This window comes from Salmo trutta, chromosome 13 (assembly GCF_901001165.1).
Source record: "Salmo trutta chromosome 13, fSalTru1.1, whole genome shotgun sequence".
Taxonomy (NCBI): Eukaryota; Metazoa; Chordata; class Actinopteri; order Salmoniformes; family Salmonidae; genus Salmo; species Salmo trutta.
In genome coordinates, this window is record NC_042969.1 from 67,191,923 (window position 1) to 67,209,657 (window position 17,735).

General features: G+C 42.6%; 1 protein-coding gene across 3 annotated transcripts in view; it reads left to right on the plus strand.

The window, feature by feature from the left end:
- LOC115206377 (cell adhesion molecule 1) overlaps positions 1–17,735 on the plus strand; it is a 163,476-nt gene that overhangs the window by 91,804 nt on the left and 53,937 nt on the right. For 2 of the 3 annotated variants that reach the window (XM_029773249.1, XM_029773251.1), the window contains exon 2: positions 16,638–16,658. The exons of the other annotated variant lie outside the window; for it this stretch is intronic. In XM_029773249.1, the coding sequence (XP_029629109.1) occupies positions 16,638–16,658 (21 nt within the window). The remainder of the gene's footprint in view (positions 1–16,637; positions 16,659–17,735) is intronic. 3 annotated transcript variants of the gene reach the window in all.

Below are 17,735 nucleotides of genomic sequence, written 5' to 3' on the forward strand. Positions count from 1 at the left end.
TGTTTCAATGGCACGTTGTGTTAGCTAATCCAAGTTTATCATTTTAAAAGGCTAATTGATAATTAGAAAACCCTTTGGCAATTATGTTAGCACAGCTGAAAACTGTTGTTCTGATTAAAGAAGAAATTAAACTGGCCTTCTTTAGACTAGTTGAGTATCTGGAGCATCAGCATTTGTGGGTTCGATTACAGGCTCAAAATGGCCAGAAACAAAGACCTTTCTTCTGAAACTTGTCAGTCTATTCTTGTTCTGAGAAATGATGGCTACTCCATGCGAGAAATTGCCAAGAAACTTAAAATCTGGTGCAACGCTGTGTACTACTTCTTTCACAGAACAGTGCAAACTGGTTCTAACCAGAATAGATAGAGGAGTGGGATGCCCTGGTGCACAACTGAGCAAGAGGACAAGTACATTAGAGTGTCTAGTTAGAGAAACAGACGCCTCACAAGGCCAGCATCCTGGAGTTGCCTCTTCACTGTTGACATTGAGACTGGTGTTTTGCGGGTACTATTTAATGAAGCTGCCAGTTGAAGACTTGTGAGGCGTCTGTTTCTCAAACTTTCTTTCAAAAACAAGGACATTTCTAAATGACCCCCAACTTTTGAACGGTAGTGTAAATGCTGCATTATGTTAAAATAGTAAATTTTTTATTTAACGTTGGGAGTGCTGTCAGTCAGATTTATCTTCCTCTTTTTACTGCTGACACTTTGCATTTGCTGCCACATGCTATCGATTTGACGTTAGATTGCAATATTCCTATGGTTTCAAACATGCAAACTTGATATCTACTGAGCCAATTATTTTATTCACCGTAGCGTATTTGTGTTCTTCATTGTGTTGTGTAGGCTGAGCCATAGAGGTGTAGGATCTTAATTAGATCACCCTGTTGCAGCAGAGCTTGCAATTAAATACATTTAAATGTGTAGTGTATTTGAGATTTAAAAAGATTTCCGAAGTTTGTAATTTCCACTGAAATTTTAGACTTGATTTTTACCTTACAATTTCTTTTATCAACCCCTACAAAAATCTTATTAATTATAATCCACATTATAATTCACATTTCCTGTTGCTGCAGGATTATTTTCTTGCTACAGCAAACTGTCTCAAATGAAGATCCTATATCTGTATACATACATTGTAAAATGTGTTATAATGTGTTATCAGTAGTTACAGCAACACCAGACAGGAAACCCGAGTATTTGCATCAGCTGATATTGCGGCAATTAGATTCACTCTACCTTAATATGGCGGCCTATTTAGTCAAACCAGGTGCTGCACCCTCAATCCCTGACGGCTGCCACGTGCACACGATGTGCTGGTGTTCATGGTGACATGCTATTGCTGTAACATGCATTACTCGCCATGTCTGTTTTCTGCTTTCCCATCGCAGCCTCCACCTGTTTGGGCTGTGATTTTGCTTCGTCCAGGGGGATTGATCTAGCATATCTTGCTCACTCTCTGTTACTGTTATGATCTTATCATTATGCATGCTCTGGCAGTGAGCTACCCCGAAGGAGCAGAGCCTAATGCCAAGACTAACATATTGCAAGTATTGTAATCTTTTCTAATAAATGGTTAAATTAATACATGGCATTTCCTGTCTGAACCACTGTAAAAGAACAGTGTGTAAAATAGATCCATTTACTCAAATACACCACACAATGCACACGCACACACACACGCACACACACACCACACGCACACGCACACAGACACACACACACCTGATTGATAGCTGTGATTTGACTGTGAAAAGGGAATAGGAAATTGAAAAATGGTGGAAGAAGATTGGGAACAGTGTGCTCATTATAAACCCGCAGAAGAAACAAAAGGCCTCCTCTTCTCTTTTATTATTTTTTGAGTTCCACACACACACACAGGCAACAGGTGTGTGTGACAGGTGTCTGATTGAGGCACACAAAATAAATTACACCTGCAAACAAATGGATGTATTTAGCGGTCCTGGATGCAGTTAGAGCTGTGGGCTGATGGATGTGATTATGAGAGTATGAGCACCGGGGCCAGACACAGACAGAATGAGCACAGGTGCAACACACACACACACAGAGAGAGAGAGAAAGAGAGAGAGAGACAGACAGACAGACAGACAGACAGACAGACAGACAGACAGACAGACAGACAGACAGACACAAGTTAGAGTGAAGTACATCGGAAAAAAGCAACAGAAAACTGCATGACTGAATAGGAGACAAAACAAGCAACAAACAAAGAAGATAGGCTTTTGAAAAAGTAACTATTTTTCATAAAATTGTACAGTTATCTTAGCTAGCTGAATTGTTTACCAGTTGCTAAGCAGTTGCTAGGGACTCTCCTGGAAGAAGCTAGCTAGCTAACAAAGAATATCTAGTTAACAGAAGAAAAGAAAGAAGGACAGAAGAAAAGGACATCAAAGTGAAACAGTCCTCTAAAGACACAAGAGACAGTAATACAAGAAACAAGCTTCTATTGCAACAATGTTGCCAACATCACCAGCTTTGCTATGGAAATTGTTTACCCACCAGACATCCAAACAGAGAAAGCTAAGAAAAGTTTCAAAGGTTTGTTGATGGGACAGAACCATGAATGCCTGTTTGCAGATCTTACCAGTTGCAAAACAAGAGCAAATTTAATTTTTAATACCAAACGAGGGCACATATGGAAAAGGGTTATTTGCAACCATTTCCCTTTCTCAAAAAAGAGAGGCATCAGCCAAGGATGTCAGATCAGCATTTTTGAAGAAGCTGACCAGAGCAACACGTATCAAACAGTAAACTTATATAATAATGGAACTGTATTGATACAAGGCAATGATTCAAGCCTCCAGGCTTTTGAGAATAGGCTTGCTACCCTAAAAGCAGAAGCTGAAATCATCTCAGAAACTGAGGAAAAAGTCAAGGAGGGAGATGGAGAAAAGCAGGCCCCAATGGTCTCTGTGACCCAGCAAGAAGCCCTCAGTGTCCCTCTACTACCTACCTCACCTGCAGCAGACAGAGCGAAGGACATGCCTACAACACCAAGAACACCTGCTATGCAACGTTTCCACAACACCCTCTCTCTAGTCGAAGCAGAGGTCATAGAACTCAGAGAGAACAAGCTTCAAGAGGAGGACACTGTCCAAAAACTAAAAGAAGAGATGAAACAGTTCAGGGAGGAGAGCAGAGCATCTATTGCTAAATTAGAAAGCAGAATGGACAAACTGAGTCAGACAAATGATGACCTCAGAGACCGTCTGAGCACAACAAGAAAGGAGCTAGAACAAAGAGAGAGGTACATTGACCCCCTCAACCAGCAGCGAGTAATTATGTCCTCTGCATCTAGAGAACATGTCGACCAGCTTGGCATAACACAAGCAGAACCTGAGACCAGCATGGCCTCCACCACACAGCCTGATGACACTGCTCCAGCCCAGATCAGCCAACCAGCGTCCCAGTCTGCTTTAGCCCATGTCAGCCTACCTGCTTCCCAGTCTGCTCCAGCACAGTGTACTCCAGCCCAGGTCAACCTACCAGCCTCTCAAGTCTGCTCCAGCTCAGGTCAGCCAACCAGCCACCCTGTCTGCTCCAGCCCAGGTCAACCTACCAGCGTCCCAGTCTGCTTTAGCCCATGTCAGCCTACCTGCTTCCCAGTCTGCTCCAGCCCAGGTCAACCTACCAGCCTCTCAAGTCTGCTCCAACCCAGGTCAGCCAACCAGCCACCCTGTCTGCTCCAGCCCAGGTCATCCTACCAGCCTCTCAGTCTGCTCCAGCCCAGGTCAGAATACCAGTCGCCCAGTCTGCTCCACCCAGACAATCACCCACAACTGCAATCCTTATTGATTCAAATGGGAAGTTCTTAGTCCAGGAAAGATTATTCCCTAGACACCAGGTGTATAAGTTCTGGTGTCCTACAACTGACAGTGCAATGCAGCTACTCAGTCAGACCGGGATTGACACCCCCGACAACATCATCATCCACACTGGCACAAACGACCTTCATGCTAAAGGTGAAAATGTATCTGGGGCAGTGAGAAGAGTGGCAGAATGGGCACAGGTTATGTTCCCAACAACCAATATAGTTGTGTCCACCCTCCTACCAAGAAAAGACTTCCCAGGACAGTTGATGAACAATATAAATCAACAGATCACTATGGACTGTGCCTCACTGCTCAACGTCAGAACGGGTCACCACCCCACTCTGACATGTCAACACTTATACCATAATGTACATCTTGATCAGGACAGTATCAGAACCTTTGCCAAGGACCTAAAAGATGCAACACTCGGCAGGGACCCACACACCCATCACCCCAGCAACAGAGGTCCCCCACCCCACATTCTGAAACAACAGTACCTCCACCTTCCCCAGGAGAAAAGATACATACACAGCTTATTACAGCACAGCTCTACTAGACCAGGCCCATCTCAACACAGCTCTACTAGACCAGGCCCATCTCACCACAGCTCTACTAGACCAGGGCCTTCACAATACAGCTCTACTAGACCTGGCCCATCACAACACAGCTCTACTAGACCAGGCCCATCACAACACAGCTCTACTAGACCAGGCCCATCACAACACAGCTCTACTAGGCCCCATCACAACACAGCTCTACTAGACCCGGCCCATCCCAACACAGCTCTACTAGACCTGGCCCATCACAACACAGCTCTACTAGACCAGGGCCTTCATAACACAGCTCTACTAGACCTGGCCCATCACAACACAGCTCTACTAGACCCGGCCCATCCCAACACAGCTCTACTAGATCTGGCCCATCACAACACAGCTCTACTAGACCTGGCCCATCACAACACAGCTCTACTAGACCTGGCCCATCACAACACAGCTCTTCTAGACCAGGCCCATCACGACACAGCTCTACTAGACCTGGCCCATCACAACACAGCTCTACTAGACCAGGGCCATCACAACACAGCTCTACTAGACCAGGGCCTTCACAACACAGCTCTACTAGACCTGGCCCATCACAACACAGCTCTACTAGACCAGGGCCTTCACAACACAGCTCTACTAGACCAGGCCCATCACAACACAGCTCTGACCACTACTCCAGGGTCGGACAGAACACTGTCCTTCAGAGAAGTACACCACATGATGCAGTCCACACCATGTATCATTCAGATCATCAGCCTACATATGCTGAGGTAACCTCTGGCAAAAGACACCTAGAACAATCAGAGATTGGAGAGGTGTGCCAACTACTGCATCTAATATGCAGACTACTGAGCTAGACAGACCCTTTAATTCACATGCACACACATGGTTGCAGATTGCATTGTACTTATTTTGTACTTATTTTTTTGTGCAATCTTATTCCATTCTTATGAATTTTTTTACAACTATTCTTAATTTTATTGGCACCGTTATTATAATAATAATTATATGTAATGGTGTGTGTATGCACACGTGTGCGTGTCTATGTGTATGTATGTATGTATGTATGTATGTATGTATGTATGTATGTATGTATGTATGTATGTATGTATGTATGTATGTATGTATGTATGTATGTATATATATATATATATATATATATATATATATATATATATATATATGTATATATATATATGTATATATAATTATTATTTGTTTTTTTTTCAATGTACTTTACTCAAACCAGTGAATATCACTTATTATAAATGAGATCATTAACTATCAGCTCTTCACATTTTGGTTATAAAACAACAAATCCAGAATCCATCAAGGGACAGGACATCATAATCCTACTGGAAACATGGTGTCGTGGAGACATAGATACTCAGTGTCCCTCAGGCTATAGAGAAAGTTTACTACCATCAAACAAACATAAAAATGTTAAACGGGGCCGAGACTCAGGTGGAATCATCATTTGGCATAAGCAGGACTTAGCACTGAATGAAATGAAAAAAGGTACCAGTCACATTTGGCTAAAACTTAACAAAGGTACAATCTATTGTGACAATGATGTATTTATATGTGCAGCTTAGGCTCCTCCTTCAGTTTCATCATATTATGAAGATCAGTTTTTTGACAATCTCCACACAGAAATCATTACATTTCAGGCAGAGGCTAAAGTGTTTCTTTGTGGAGATTTCAATGCAAGAACAGGTTCTGAGCCTGACTACACTGATGAGGGAGGTAACCACCACATATTTGGACACCCCTCCTTGTACAGTAGCCCTATTATAAATAATAGAAACAGTCCTGTCCAAATACTGAACAAAAACGGGAAGGAGTTAGTGCATCTCTGTCGAGCCTTAGGCCTGTACATGCTTAATGGTGGAATCAGAGGGGACTCTTTAGGTCAGTTTACTTACTGCTCAGCTCTTGGGACAAGTGTAGTCGATTATACCATCACTGACATTGACCCCTCCTCCATTAGTGCATTCACTGTCAGACCACAGACACCATTGTCAGACCACAGTCAGATCAACGTGTTTCCGAAGAAACTAACCAGCAATACTCATTAAAAAAACTGCCCAATAAACTCTACAACATAAACCAATCGTACAGATGGGCTCCAAACAGTGCAGAGAGATTCATTGAAACATTGAACTCAAATGAAATAATGAACTCTATAAAGTTTTTCAATAACCAAAACAGTAAAGATGTTTATAACATTTTTGACATGCGTTTTTCTGAATATTTTTGTTGTTATTCTGTCTCTCACTGTTCAAATAAACGTACCATTAAAATTATAGACTGATCCTTTCTTTATCAGTGGGCAAACGTACAAAATCAGCAGGGGATCAAATACTTTTTTCCCCCACTGTATATGGTATACATTGTTGCTTTGGCAATATTGACAATTTTTTTCATGCTAATAAAGCAGCTTGAATTTGAATTTGAATTTGAATTTGAGAGAGAGAGAGAGAGAGAGAGAGAGAGAGAGAGAGAGAGAGAGAGAGAGAGAGAGAGAGAGAGAGAGAGAGAGAGAGAGAGATGTGGGGATAAATAATCATCCATATATAGAATTAATGATATGCCATAACCAAGGTCACCAGAAATGCCCGTCTATGGAGATTATATTTAATGTCTGTCTCTTTGTAATACAGATCCTCAATGTCATAGCATGCTCAGTGGTTAGGCTTACAATAGCTGACTGGATTTGTCATTATGTCATAACGAGGGGATTTTTAAAACAGTTAGAAAACACATTTTGTCAAGTTGTCTCAAAACTCAAATCTCATGGCTCATAGCCATACTCCATCACAATGCAGACAGAGTTATCAAATAGCAATACCCTTTGAGATGGCTTTGTGTTTTCCATAAATGAGGCGAGGGAGCGTCTTGCCTGAGGCCCCAGTGGTTTAATATTCTGTGAGAGATTCCAGACAGTGAGCGGTGATGCAGCAGCTGCCTCCTGACCCATCTCCAGCCCCTCTTACCTCCCTGACCACTCTCTTCTTGCTGGACAGGCTGTCAGAGGCTTCTACTGATGTCCTAATTACCCCCCACACACATTCACATACACATGCATGTACACACATGAACCCACACAAGCATATGCACGCATGCATGTGCACACGCGCATGCATATACACACACACATGCACACAAGCACACACACACACACACACACATCCCAACCTGTCCTGTCAGGCATCAGCACAGCATTGGTATGCCCCTTGCAAGGGGCATAAAAACTAAAAGGAAAGAGGCAATGATTACACCGTATACGACTCTTTCCAAGTTTTGATTTAAAGAAGCTGCATGTGAGTACAATGCAATCAGAGGCGAGCTGTGCATTGAGTCAGAGCTTTGTGTGCTCTCCAGCGGCATTAACACTAACGCTCCTGCTGCCGCCTCGCCTCCACCTGAGACCGGGTTGAAAAGAATCAAGGCTCTGTGTGATCTCTCCCTCTGGAGCAAGATGGAAGACAGGGCTTTAGCTGAACAGACACCGTGAATAAGATGTGATGTGTCTCACAGCCAGGGTTTACGCATTCACTATGATTTGTTCCTCTCTACACCTGTGTGGTTTTGTGGGTGCGTACATTGCTATTGGTAGAATAACACAATGCAGAATCATGCTTATACTGATATTGGTTGTTTTGTTCAAAACCTTTGAACCCCTTTAACGCTATTTTGGATGACTGTGGGAGGCTGAGGTGTCACTGTTGTTGTATAATGGCTTTGGTTCCGTTTTCTTGGGTGAAAAATGGTGTTCTGTGGTCATTTATATTTTGCTATGTCAAACACCAGAGTGACTTTGAAGTGTCATGGTGACATAGCGGTAGTTCGTTGCTTTGTTGGTTTCTTTGTTCATTTTTTTTATTAATAAAGGATGCCAGTATTCTGCACAGATATACAGCACAGGTCTGTACAACTTGCAGAGAAAGCTTTGTATATGTGACATGTTTAGAGTGAGAGATGGCAGTTGGCGGGGCTGCTGGGCATCCAGTCAGAGGCGTGTATCTCTAACACAACCACGGACAGTGAGTGGCACCTGAGACAGGCAGGGGCAGAGTTCTCTGTCAGCTTCTATGTTTTCTGTTTCATTTCTGCTCTCAGAATGAAGACATTACTTTAGTGTTTCAGAGAGGACTTGAAGTTCTGATTGAAGAACTTATAAACACGTATTGCAAATGCTTTCAGACAAACATGATGCAATCTTTGCAAGATCCTCACATACATCAGCCTCCTTACCAACTAGCCCTTGAATACCAGAAAATCACACTGTGAACTCACAATGGGAGAGTACTGTTCAATCCCTCTGAATTGTTAGTTAGTTATGTCTAACGTGTCAGGCTTCAACTCTCTCTCTGTGTGTGTGTGTGTGTGTGTGTGTGTGTGTGTGTGTGTGTGTGTGTGTGTGTGTGTGTGTGTGCGTTCATACATGTGAGTTTGCGCTTGTGTGCTTGTACTCAGGGGTGCAAAAGGCCCATGTTAATATTCTGAGCATGGAATCAGCCATATCCAGGGAGAGGTTGTCATATCTGACCTTCAGTGTCTGTTTGTATGTTCCATCAATAGGGTGCAGTTAAACCTCCTCTGGCCATGGGAAAAGTGTTTAAGTGGGGATACATATAGAATCCTCTTTGACTACAGTATATTGAAGGAACAGCCTGCAGATGTATTACAGTTTTTCTCGATTGTTACACACATTTTCTGAAAGCATGCCTCATATTCTCAGAACTCTACACACAGATCAAAAAACACACACACAATGGGCAAAACCCCTCAATTCTCCAGCAAAATGAAACTTTACATTCAAAACAATGTTATTTCTTATCAAAATCGTATTTTGTTTTCAAATGACACACACAAACCATCATATGAATAGACATTTATAAGAACCAGTTGAACACTGATGTGCTCAATGTAAAACACTATGATGAATGGAAAACACTTCTTCTCCATTCATCATAATGACTTAGGCCTTTTTTTGGTTCAGTGTTGCCATTACTACAGACAGTACATACATACGTGTGTTGTAAAATATTTGAGAATATTGTTTTTATACTCAGAACACACAAATACACAGTAACAAATATATTTTATTTTTCCCACAAAAACAATGTACACAGTGTAAATCCCATTCCCAACCAACACAAAGTTGCACATACAGTGGTCTACATACAAAACAGACAAATTTAATGTATACAGTTACAGTAAAAAAAATAAAAAAATAAAAACTATGCTGCATCCTCTCTTCTGTTGCGGTCTGGCCACAGCACCTCATCCACATCACAAGCAATGTTTTACCTGGCCAAGCAGTGGGGGAAATATCACCTGCATGGCGATTCCAGCCATGAAAAGCATCAGCTGCTATATCTCCACATGCGTCTTCCATAGCTTGGAGAAGAGGTATACGGGTTTGTGGATTTCGGTCATATACTTTCCATCTCCAGGCAGAAAGAAATTCCTCAATAGGATTGAGGAATGGAGAATATGGAGGGAGATAAACAACTAAAAAGCGTGGGTGGGCAGTGAACCAGTTACGAACCAGAGCAGCCCTGTGGAAACTTACGTTGTCCCAAATGACAACGTACCTGAGCTGCTCTGGGCCATCTACCTGATCTGGTGGAATGAGTGTGTTGTGTAGGGTGTCCAGGAATGTGATCAGATGGGCGGTGTTGTAGGGGCCAAGGGTAGCATGGTGATGGATGACGCCGTGGTGGGTAATCGCTGCACACATTGTGATGTTCCCTCCTCACTGGCCAGGGACTTGAACAATGGCACGCTGGCCGATGATATTCCTTCCCCTCTTTCGTCTTTTTGTGAGGTTGAATCCAACCTCATCAATGAAGATGAACTGGTGCTTCACTGCAGCCACCTCTAGCTCAAGGACTCTCTGAAACACACATGACAATATCAGAAATAGACATGGAGTGGTCACTATTGTGAAGCACAATCATTATGATTACAATACTGAAATATGTATAATTTATACAGTGTTGAGAGTATGCATCAATTGTGGGATTGTATAGGACTCACTTGCACATAGTTATATCGCAATTCTTTGACTCTTTCTGAATTGCGTTCAAATGGCACCCTGTAGACCTGCTTCATCCTGAGATTATTTCTGCGCAAGACACGGTCCAGTGTTGATAAGCTTACCCTATCAATATTTTGAAATATCTCATTGTTTTCTATTATTTTTCTTTGTATTTGCCGTAATGTTATGGTGTTATTTTCTAGGACCATGTTCATGATTTCAGTTTCCTGTTCAGGAGACAGAACACGTTCCCGACCACCTTGTGTTGGTAATCTTTCAGTTCTGCCAAACAAATACTGTAAATACAAAGTAGGAATACATTTCCCAAATACTTGAAACATACTTTATTTTTACAGTCCTACAGAACAGTCCACAGGCAATACTGTACTACTGTACTCATTGAGTACTGTATTGATATGCAGTACTGCAATTTTCTAGTGAGAGTAGATTTCTTACCTATTCTCATTTCGGAATGTCCGAATGATGGATGCTACAGTGTACCTGCTCAAATTTGGCTGTACTCTTTGCCCAGCCTCCCTCATTGTAAGACCATGGTTGACCACATGATCAACCAAAGTGGCTCGGATCTCATCAGAGATTACGGTCCTTGGCCTTCCTCGTCCTCCTCCTCTTACTCTCACTCTTCTGGCTCTGCCTCTGTTTCCAATGTTGGCATCCATTGCTCCAAAACAGAAGAGCTCACCTGTTGCCCTTTTATGCTAAAGCTCTGATTGCTAATTGTAAAACTGTGTGACGGGTGTTTGCCCATGTGATGAGTCAGTGTGCATATTTGAATGGCAGTGTGTTCATTGTGAAAACAAGAGATTTTCTGCATGAAAATTGTGCCAAATCCAAAGAATTGTGTGTAGTGTTTTGAAAAAAGTGTGTTTTAGAACTGCAATTTGAGTGTAAAGCAGGAATTGTGCTTGTAGTTTAGCAGAATTGGTTCAGGGGGTTGGTGCATGAGTTACATGTTGTGGTCATTGTGTCTCAAGTACCAGTATTTGTGTGTAAACAATTGAGAAAAACTGTAACATGTTTCTGTCTGCCACTGAGAGGAATTAGCCTGAGCATTCCCTCTGGTGTTATAGGTAAGTGTTTTCACAGATATTCCACAGGCAACTAGATACCTGGATTAAGCCATATCTGAGAAAACGGTGGGGTTCCAGAGCAGCTCTCTCTGTTTAGCTATAGCTGCTCTTGACACCTCTCTCTACACCTCCCTCTAAAGCGCTCTGCTGCAGGCAACTACACAGATAGCTGGAGTGTTACATTTTGTCCAGTGTTTGCACAGTGTACTACACTGAGTATACAAAACATTAAGAACACCTTCCCAATATTGAGTTGCGCCCCCTTTTGCCATCAGAACAGTCTCAATTCATCGGGGCATGGACTCTACAAGGTGTCAAAAGCATTCCACAGGCATGCTGGCCCATGTTGACTCCAATGCTTCCCACAGTTGTGTCAAGTTGGGGCTCCCGAGTGGCGCAGCAGACTAAGGCACTGCATTTCAGTGCTAGAGGTGTCACTACAGACCCTGGTTCGATTCCAGGCTGTATCACAACCGTTCGTGATTGGGAGTCCCATAGGGCAGCGCACAATTGGCCAAGCGTCGTTAGGGTTTGGCCGTCATTGTAAATACGAGTTTGTTCTTAACTGACTTGCCTAGTTAAATAAAGGTTTAATAACATTTTTTTTTTAAAGTTGGCTGGATCTCCTTTGGATGGTTGACAATTCTTGACAAACATGGGAAACTGTTGAGTGTGAAAAACCCAGTGTGGTTGCAGTTCATGACACAAACCGGTGCATCTGGCACCTACTACCATACCCTGTTCAAAGGCACTTAAATCTTTTGTCTTGCCCATTCACCCTCAGAATGGCACACATACACAATCCATGTCTCAATTGTCTCAAGGCTTAAAAATCCTTATTTAGCCTGTTTTCTCCCCTTCATCTACACTGATTGAAGTGGATTTAACAAGTTACATCAACAAGGGATCATAGCTTTCTTCTGGATTTACCTGGTCAGTCTATGTCATGGGAAGAGCAGTTGTCCATAATGTTTTGTACACTAAGTGTATATTGATACGTTTAGTTTTTGAGCTTTAACTATTATTAATCATTAGTTATAAAAGAGACAGATGTGGAGCCATAATGATGCTTGGGAGGGGCCGAGTGAGGGAAAAGGGTCACATGTGGCGAGGGGAGGAACCGTTTAAGGCCCATATCACTCAGCTCCCTGCCTAGCAATAAGGATGCAATGTGTAGCGATAACGAGGAGACTCCATCCAAAGTGGGGTCTGTATGCTACCACGGGTGGAACCATATCTTTGTCTAATGCAGCTGTATTGACCCTCTGGGAAGAATACACTTGGTTTAATGCTTTCATAGTGTCCGTTGAGTTTGTACTCTGAAAATTAGAACCTAACAATATTATGGTATTTGACTTGAGGCTGAGACAAAGATGACATGAACTCAGCATGAGTGAGAGTGGTTACTACAGTAATATCACATTCAAATCCCAGATTGAATGTACAGTATTTCAATTTTGTAAAGCTGTTTATTTGGAAAATGTAAACACTGGAGATTGTGAGCAGTATTTGTGGCTAGACACTGGCTAGAACACAAATCTTAGACATCACTGAAGGTCACTGGACAGTGTTCTTACTTTTGAGAAGAGGTCTTAAACCATCTGATGGCTTGCTGTTTGGAAAATGATGACCACAGCGGCCAATCTGTGTTCCTTGGGTCTACTCAGCAGGTGCTGGCTTTTCCACCAAATGTCCTTTAAGAAAAAGGTCTGCATCCCTCCTCCCAACCTTTTAATTAAATGAAAGCACAGTGGGACATACACACACACACACACACACACACACACACACACACACACACACACACACACACACACACACACACACACACACACACACACACGCGCGCGCGCCAGAAGCTGAGTCACTGAGGAGAGGAGACTGCCTGGGCCGCACAGCATCCCAGCATCCTCCTCCTGCTGTTGCCACACATGCGTTGTGAACACACACACAGATAACATGCGATCATGCGATAAGCTGCAGATCATGGCCAGAAATAAGAAGGAAAAATGTTTCCTTGACAGAATGTTACCTTTCCCCAATTGCTATTACCCAGCAGCCTGGAAAGAGAGGCTGCTCTCTTCCACCCTCACCAAGAGAGACCGTCTCCAGAGATATCCGTCTGGCTCACAGAGTGTACTGCAGCTCTGTGGATTCACCCAGATGACAGCCTGCTGAACACTGCTAGTATTGTCTGAAAGCATGCACATACTATCTAATGCTCAGATAGTTTGTAGATTTTACTGTCTGTCAGGTAATACATTCATACAACAGCATATCAGACATTTGTAGATTCTGTCTAAGTACAATAAAGTACAGAAGTCTAAGGAATATGTGTTAGAAGAGGAGGAGAGCAGGCCCAGACAAGGACAGGCTTTATTTGGAGGACGGTGGGCCTGTCTGGCCTCATCCTCTATGATTGACAGATTGCGGTGGAGGCTGCCACTTGCAGGGAATAGCATCACGCGCATTTCCCCTGAAATCTGTCTATCAGTGCTGTCTAAGCAGAGGGACAGCCATGACATCTAATCACAGCCTGGCTGGCACCTCATAACTCCTGCCTAATGTGCTCCAGGTACAGGGGCGTATTGGGGATGGTGGTAGCAGGGGGGCGCAGGGGACAAGAGACAGGACCAGCAGGTATTTATAGTAGTCCTGTCTGTGGCTGTACACTTTGCCACATTACAGTTTTTTCCAACTGCTTACACACGTTTTCAAAACTGTCACTCCTTTTTTCAAAACTCTACGCACAATTCCCTAAACTGCACTCACAAAATGCAAAATGCCTCACATCTCCTTCAAAATGTAACACTGCATTCAAAATGCCATAAACACATGTCAGAATGAAGCATTTGCATCAAATGGCAAACACTGCTTTCATAATAGTACATTTTTGGATATACCATGTAAACACTGTTGTTCTAAATCTAAAACTCTTTGGTCTTTCATAGGCTTATATTTACATTTCAATACAATGTTCTACAGTGAAAGTAATCTGCTGAGAGGGGTAACAAGTACACTGTAAACACCAATGCAATGTAGAAACAGAAAATATTTATTAGGCCAAACATTACTGTTGTATACAGTAGCATACAACAAAACCATAAACATATGTAAACCAAAAGTATATTCTTTAGAATACAGTAAAGAACACAATTGTGTGTGGGGTCCCGGGGGGGGGGGGGGCAGTCCAGGAATTGGTAGGGGGAGGGGGCAGTCACCAGTGCTAAGCTACACTTCTTCTCTTCTCCGGGCTGGGTCTGGCCACAGTACTTCGTCCACATCACAAGATACGTTTTCTCTTGCCAAACATCGAGGGAAGTATCTCCTAGCATGGCGTATCCAACCTTGGACAGAGGCAACCTCTATGTCCCCACATGCGTCCTCCATTGCCTGGAGAAGCGGCATGCGGGCATAGGGTTGGCGATCATACACTTTCCAGCGCCAGGCTGAGAAGAATTCCTCTGTGGGATTTAGAAAAGGTGAATATGGGGGTAGGTACAAAACTACAAATTGTGGATGGGTGGCAAACCAGTTTTGGACCAGAACAGCCTGGTGAAAACTAACATTGTCCCATAAAACCACAAATCTAGCAGGCTCCTGATCTGGATCAGGGACAAGCATTGTGTAAATTGCATCCAGAAAAGTGAGCATATGGCCGGTGTTGTACAGTGGGGCATTGTGATGGAGGACCCCGTTTTGAGTGATGGCAGCACACATAGTTATATTACCCCCACGCTGTCCAGGGACATTGGTAATTGCCCTCTGTCCTATTGTGTGTGTGACCTGGTGAATAAGTGTAGCATTTTGATTGGTTGTGTTTGGAAAAGGAAAGCAAGTCACTTCCTGTTAGATTTTTGTGTTTTAGGTAGAGAATTGTGTGTAGTGTTTTGAAAAAAGTGTTTTATGCAATTGACAACTGAGTCAAAGGCTGAGAAATAGCTTATGGTTTTGGATATTTGGTGTGTAGTTCTGCACTTTGAGTGAGAGGTTTCAAAAATCGTGTGACATGAAAAGATGTTGTGTGTAAGAAAAAACTGTAATATAGTTTTAAACTAGGCTGAGAATATATATATATATATTATATCCTCACTCCTCATACTATAACAGAAATTAAGCTTTTTCAGTCTACTTTCTGTATGATTTGTAATCTGACATGTACCTTTATTATTATGTGCTGGTTTGTGATTTGTCTCCTGTGGGGATTCCTGCCAGGCTGAGAGAGTATAACAAGGACATGCCTTCCATTCAGGTTAGGTCAAAGATGATAACTCAGGCAAGAAGACTATTGTGTGCCTGCTTGCTCTTTACGAAATGGTCCAATTAGATGTTAGCCTGCATCAATAGGCTTACTATAACAAGCTGTGATGTTAGAAATAGGATGCCGATAAGACTATGCAGTCAGTGGAGTTGTTTTATGAATGGCAGTTGGTCTGTGTGTGTGAATGATGGTAGTTATCCCCAGGGTAGGGCCCCATGGAGCTGCTCTGAGCCCGCTCAGAGCGGTGCTATGAGTCCAGGATGCCCAGGGTGGGGCCGTGGGGAGTTGAGAACATGCCAGTCTCCCTTGGCCTGCTGGTGTGAGATACCAGTCTCTGGTGGCTGGCTACTGTTCCGAGCGTGCGAATTCCAGTGTGCCCCAGGGCTCTCAGGGGACCTTCACTAGGCAGAGGCTGCTCTACCCCTGGGCTGGCAGGAATCTCAAACAGAGAGAGGTGGGAAAAACAAGTCCACAGATAGCTAACTAGCTACCCCTGAGCTGTTTCATATTAATATCCCCCAAACGACTGAAACTTTACAGTAGTTGTAAAAGAGGCGTTGAAAAGTTTAATTTTTTTTATGTGGGATTGTAAAGCTATACACTCTAAAATACATTGGAATTTTCAGTATTTCAGTTGACACACATTCGGGATTTATGCCAGTCTCTAAAATTAAAAAGAGGAAGCGCTTAAACCAGTGGATTATGACTCATCCAAAATTAGATGAGTTTTGACAGAGTTACCTTCCGTGTGGGAATTATGAATGAATGTGTCCGTCTTATCATGAATATGGGCCTCTGCTTACAATTGTTCTGTCTTTCTTTTTTCCTTTCCTCTCCTCCTCCTTCTCTACTGCTGCAACAGGAGCCGCTGAGACCTTGTCAGGTACTTTTGATTTCCCTCTAATGTTCATCTGACGATGTCTGATGCCATTTGCTCCACTTGCTTTTTATTTATTTGTGTAAAGCATCGAGTTGTGTGTTCATGTGCTGTGCAATCTCGACAATCGTATGTCAATCTACTGCCAAAGTGATTGTATTTGTATAGCACAGCTATTGTGCATAGAGACCATTTCAACTAAGACTATGTCAGATGGTGGCAGAGTACATTCTACATTCCCTGTTGTTATTGGCTACTGTCACTATGTTTACTGTTTGTGCATTACCGTAATTTCCGGACTATTAAGCGCACCTGAATATAAGCTGCACCCACTGAATTTAAAAATAAATATTATTTTGAACATAAATAAGCCGCACATGTCTATAAGCCGCAGGTGCCTACCGGTACATTGAAACAAATTAACTTTACACAGGCTTTAACGAAACACGGCTTGTAACAAAAATAAATAGGCTTTAACGAAACACGGCTTGTAACAAAAATATATAGGCTTTAACGAAACACGGCTTGTAACAAAAAATTTAAAATTAGCAGTAAGCTTTAGTTGTCTTTTTGCACTGAGTCAATTCCTCACGCTGCTGTTTCCAACGTCTTATCATCGACTCATTAAGACCAAGCTCCCGTGCAGCAGCTCTATTTCCTTTTCCAACAGCCAGATCAATCGCCTTCAACTTGAAAGCTGCATCATATGCATTTCTCCGTGTCTTTGCCATGATGAGGGTGACAAAATGACTACCGTAATCAGAATGATGGGAAGTTTGAGAGCGCTCGATTTAATCTAAACAGTAAACAAAAAAGTTGTTTGACCTTAACCCATTCGGCAATTTCATTGGTCTAATGAAAGCTTCATGCCGCCAAAAAAAACTGAGCACGTCACAGAATGTGTTTTTTTTTTGAAAAAAAAAATTTAAACGGGAAAAATCCATATATTAGCCACGTCATTGTTTAAGCCGCGAGTTTCAAAGCGTGGGAAAAAAGTTGCGGCTTATAGTCCGGAATTTACGGTATATTGTTGTCTATGTCTAGTGTTCTATTGGTTGACCCATGACTGGTATGTACTGTACA